At 49.2% G+C, this 4327-nt stretch overlaps 1 protein-coding gene across 2 annotated transcripts; it reads right to left on the reverse strand.

Moving 5' to 3' along the window:
* Positions 1–1092: 1092 nt before the first annotated feature.
* LOC125507842 (uncharacterized) lies at positions 1093–4099 on the reverse strand. Of its 2 annotated transcripts, none has more exons than XM_087525490.1 (2): positions 1544–4099; positions 1093–1457 (listed from the first exon to the last, which is right to left on the reverse strand). In XM_087525490.1, the coding sequence occupies exon 1, from the start codon at positions 4000–4002 to the stop codon at positions 1900–1902; it is 2103 nt and encodes a 700-aa protein (XP_087381616.1). In that variant the 5' UTR covers positions 4003–4099; the 3' UTR covers positions 1093–1457; positions 1544–1899. The 2 variants fall into 2 exon arrangements, with proteins under 2 accessions (XP_087381616.1, XP_048528321.1); XM_048672364.2 differs by having other exon boundaries at positions 1540–4099.
* Positions 4100–4327: the final 228 nt, after the last annotated feature.

Genomic DNA, 4327 nt, shown 5'->3' on the forward strand with positions numbered 1-4327 from the left:
TCGGATGAACCACGATGTCGAGGATTCAATCAATCCGTATACAATTCCCTTTGTCAATCGGTACGTTACTTGCCCGAGACTTGATCGTCGGTATCCCAATACCTTGTTCAGTCTCGTTACCGGCAAGTCACTTTACTCGTACCGTAATGCATGATCCCGTGATCAATCACTTGATCACATTGAGCTCATTATGATGATGCATTACTGAGTGGGCCCAGAGATACCTCTCCGTCATACGGAGTGACAAATCCCAGTCTCGATTCGTGCCAACCCAACAGACACTTTCGGAGATACCTGTAATGTACCTTTATAGTCACCCAGTTACATTGTGACGTTTGGCACACCCAAGGCACTCCTACTGTGTCCGGGAGTTGCACAGTCTCATGCTCTAAGGAAATGATACTTGACATTCAGAAAAGCTACAGCAAATGAACTACACGATCTTTGAGCTATGCTTAGGATTGGGTCTTGTCCATCACATCATTCTCCTAATGATATGATCCCGTTATCAATGACATCCAATGTCCATAGTCAGGAAACCATGACTATCTTTTGATCAACGAGCTAGTCAACTAGAGGCTCACTAGAGACGTGTTGTGGTCTATGTATTCACACATGTATTACGATTTTCGGATAACACAATTATAACATGAACAATAGACAATTATCATGAACAAAGAAATATAATAATAACCATTTTATTATTGCCTCTAGGGCATATTTCCAACACCCTCTCCCTCGCCTGCGTCCTTTCCCGCCTAAAGCCAGCTGCCCACATTCATGCCGGCCCAGAGCAAATGTGACGTCTCCCTGACGCCGGCCGCACCGTATCCCCGGTGTCCTTGCATGTTCAATGACGGAGAGATGTTTACTGGACAGGACGGGACATATATCTAACACGTCCGTTCAATGCCCCGCCCGTTCGACCGCTTTCTTTATTGAAAAATGTCAAAAATGTAATGAAGGTTCTCCGGTTTAGACGAAAATCGCCTGGTTTGCATGTAATTCGTTCGGTTTGTTGAAATCCGGTTTGAAATATATGTGACTACAGTTGGATGACCAACTCCCGCATCACTGAGATGCGGTGCTCGGTTTGGGTCAGCATCGGAGATGCCCTTGAAAACTTATTTGTGGTCACACCTCCAAGACAGGCAGACAACAGCCTGCAGATCTTCAGCTCGTTGTGCACGTACACCCGTGGTCGCCAGGCCTCCTATGCGAGCATGTAATTTGTTGTAAATGTCCTATTTACGAAAAGATATATGAAATTACAACTATTCACACGCAATAGTTAAATGTTGTTCCGGTCTCAAATAGAATCAGGGACATTAGAGTTGCTAAGTCTGTATGGCTTCATCAGATTTATGATTTGTAGCATCAACGTTGCAACGGGATCCTCCTATCCTTTTCCAGGAGATGACAGATTTAAACATGGCCAATTAAGACTTTCATCAGCCCTGCATCAACAAAATGGAATGACGCGTAAGATTGTAAAGTCAAAACTCACTGGTTTAGCATATACTGTCACTGCGGAATCACCTGCCTGCACTGCTGCACCATGCAATCCACTCTACATTTCTAGTGAAATAAGGTACCAACCGCTGCCTGCTAAGCACAATGGTCCAGAGCTGAGGACTTCTGACGGAAGCGTCGTAAACACCATAGTCGAGTGGTAACACGGAGCTTCAGCAGGAATTCAACAGAGAAGAAGAACCAAGCTCGAGTTAAGTTCCGAGGAACCCTGCTGTTCTCACTCCACAGCTGTGCTGTATCACTGATTCACTGCCTCAAGCACATGCGCTGCATCAACGCCGGCATGACAATTCCGGCGCTCAGACAGGATTTAGCAGGCAAGAGTCTGATGCAGATCATTACAAGAGACGGTGCGAGCCTAATTCTCTATGTTGATCCAGCTAAACCAGGTGGTTTATGCACTCCCCTTTCTTTAATCAAGGTCCTCATGTTTTCAGCTGCATCCCACTTGCCCGACTCCGCGCTGATGTTCGACAGCAGAACATAGTTCGAGGTCTTGCGAGGTTCCAGTTCGAATAACTTCTCAGCTGCAAACTGCGCGAGCTCGTCGTTCTTGTGCACCCGGCATGCTCCAAGCAATGCACCCCATACACCAGCATTAGGCTGGATCTGCATTCCCTGAACAAGTTTAAAGGCTTCGCTCAGTCTCCCAGCTCTTCCAAGTAGATCCACCATGCAAGCGTAGTGTTCAGCCACAGGCTGTAATGAGTATTCTTTTGTCATCGAGTTGAAGAAACGCAATCCTTCGTCAATTAATCCTGCATGACTACAGGCTGACAAGACACCCACAAATGTGACCTCGTCGGGTCGGACACCATTGGCTTCCATTTCTCGGAAAACTGAAATAGCCTCGGTCCCACGACCATTAGAAGCATAGCCATCAATGAGCGCATTCCATGAAACAATGTCCTGACCTGCCATCTCATCAAATATTTGTCTTGCTTCTAAGATCCGTCCACACTTGGCATATGCAGAAATCAGGGAATTTCCAGCAAAGGAATCACTGATATACCCACTCCTGACAAGAAGACTGTGGAATTGCCTCCCGACTTGCAAAGCAGCCAAGTCCGCGCATGCGCTGAGACAACTCGCATATGTAGACCAATCAGCCATCTTTGCATCCCTTCTCATGAGCAGGAAATATTGGAGTGCTTCGAAACAGAGCCCATTCTGAACAAACCCGGAGATAACTGAATTCCACGATACTGCATTCCTCTGATTCATCTTTCTGAATATACCTACTGCCTTGCGCATTTGACCATCTTGGGCATAGCCAGCAATCAGGGTGTTCCAAGAAACCATATCCTTGTTTGGCATTTGCTGGAACAACACCATGGCCTCGTCAAGCATTCCACAGTGGACATAGCCAGATATCATTGTATTCCAGCACACCGCATCTCGGACCTCAAGTGCATCAAAGATGTGGCGTGCGTCATCGATCATCTTGCTCTGCAGATAGCCATGCATCAGTGCAGTCTTCGCTGCAAAACTATCAAAAGGCATCTTGTTCAGCATATCCTTTGCTTCTTGGAGCTTCCCAGCACGCACTAATGCACTTATCATTGTCGTCCACGAAATTGAGTTCTTATCTGGCATCTCTGAAAACAATCTATAGGCCTCATCCATGTGCGAAAGCCGCAAATACCCACCAAGCATCACATTCCAAGACACCACATTCCGTTCAGGCATTCTGTCGAACAATTCTCTCGCCTCACCAATCCTCCCTGCCCGGCAATAACCATTGAGCAAGGTGACCCAAGAGATGACATTAGGTGACGGAACTCTCTCAAATAAGCCAGCAGCCGCATTGAGATCTCCAGCGCGCACATAGCCCTCCAGCATCAAGTTCCAGGACACCATGTCCCTTTGCGGCATCTCGTCAAAGAACTGGGCCGCCCGAACTATTTTCTCATTGCGGGTCAACCCGACCAGCACCGAGTTCCAAGAAACTATGTCAGGGGCCGGCATTTCCCGCAGCAACGTCACCGCGTCACCAAACCTGCCATTCTTCGCGTATCCAGAGATCATGGCATTGTAGCATGCCGTGCACTTCTTCCCAGGTATTCGATCGAGCGTCTCCCTGGCAAGCTTGAGCTCGCCCGCGCGTGCATAGCAGGAGACCATCAACGTCCAGGAGAAGTCGTCCCGGGCAGGCATTGCGTCGAACAGCTCCCGGGCGTCCGCTACACGGCCGTGGTCAGAGCAGGCCGCGATCATGGCGTTCCAGGAGACGAGATTGCGGCGGGGAATCTCGTCGAACAGGCGTCGCGCGTCCGCGAGGCGGCCGTGGCGCGCGAGCGCGGAGAGCATGGCGTTGTAGGAGACGGTGTTGCGGTGGGGCATCTCATCGAACAGGCGGCGTGCCGCGGCCAGCTGTCCCGAACGCGCCAGGCGCGTGAGCTCCTGGTTGCTCCGGAACACTGCGGAGGTCGCCGCCGCGGCCACGCCGGTGGCCTTGGCCGCGGCCATGAGGTGGCTAGCCGGCGGTGGCGGGCGAAGGTGTGCGACTGACTGCACTGAGGAAGGGAGCAGCGGGTTCAGACTTCAGACTTGGAGCACAAACTGGGCCGGCAGCCGAATACTACGACTTAAACTATGGAAGCCCAACCGATCTGACGTTAATAGGCCTGTGCAAATTTTAAATCGATTTTACAGCCCAAGTAAAGCGCTTAGATTCATTGGAGGAAAATCATGCCTGGAAATCGAATAACCAACAAAATTCCAAGGACTGCTAAAAAATCCAAGGTTTCTACTCCCACTGTCTCAAAATGTAAGACATTTATTTTACACTAGT

Source organism: Triticum urartu, chromosome 5A, assembly GCF_056163025.1.
Source record: "Triticum urartu cultivar PI428250 chromosome 5A, HENAU_Tu73, whole genome shotgun sequence".
NCBI lineage: Eukaryota > Viridiplantae > Streptophyta > Magnoliopsida > Poales > Poaceae > Triticum > Triticum urartu.

Coding starts and splice junctions, on each gene's coding strand:
- LOC125507842 (XM_087525490.1), bottom strand. CDS start 4,002: ATGGCCGCGGCCAAGGCCACCGGCGTGGCCGCGGCGGCGACCTCCGCA.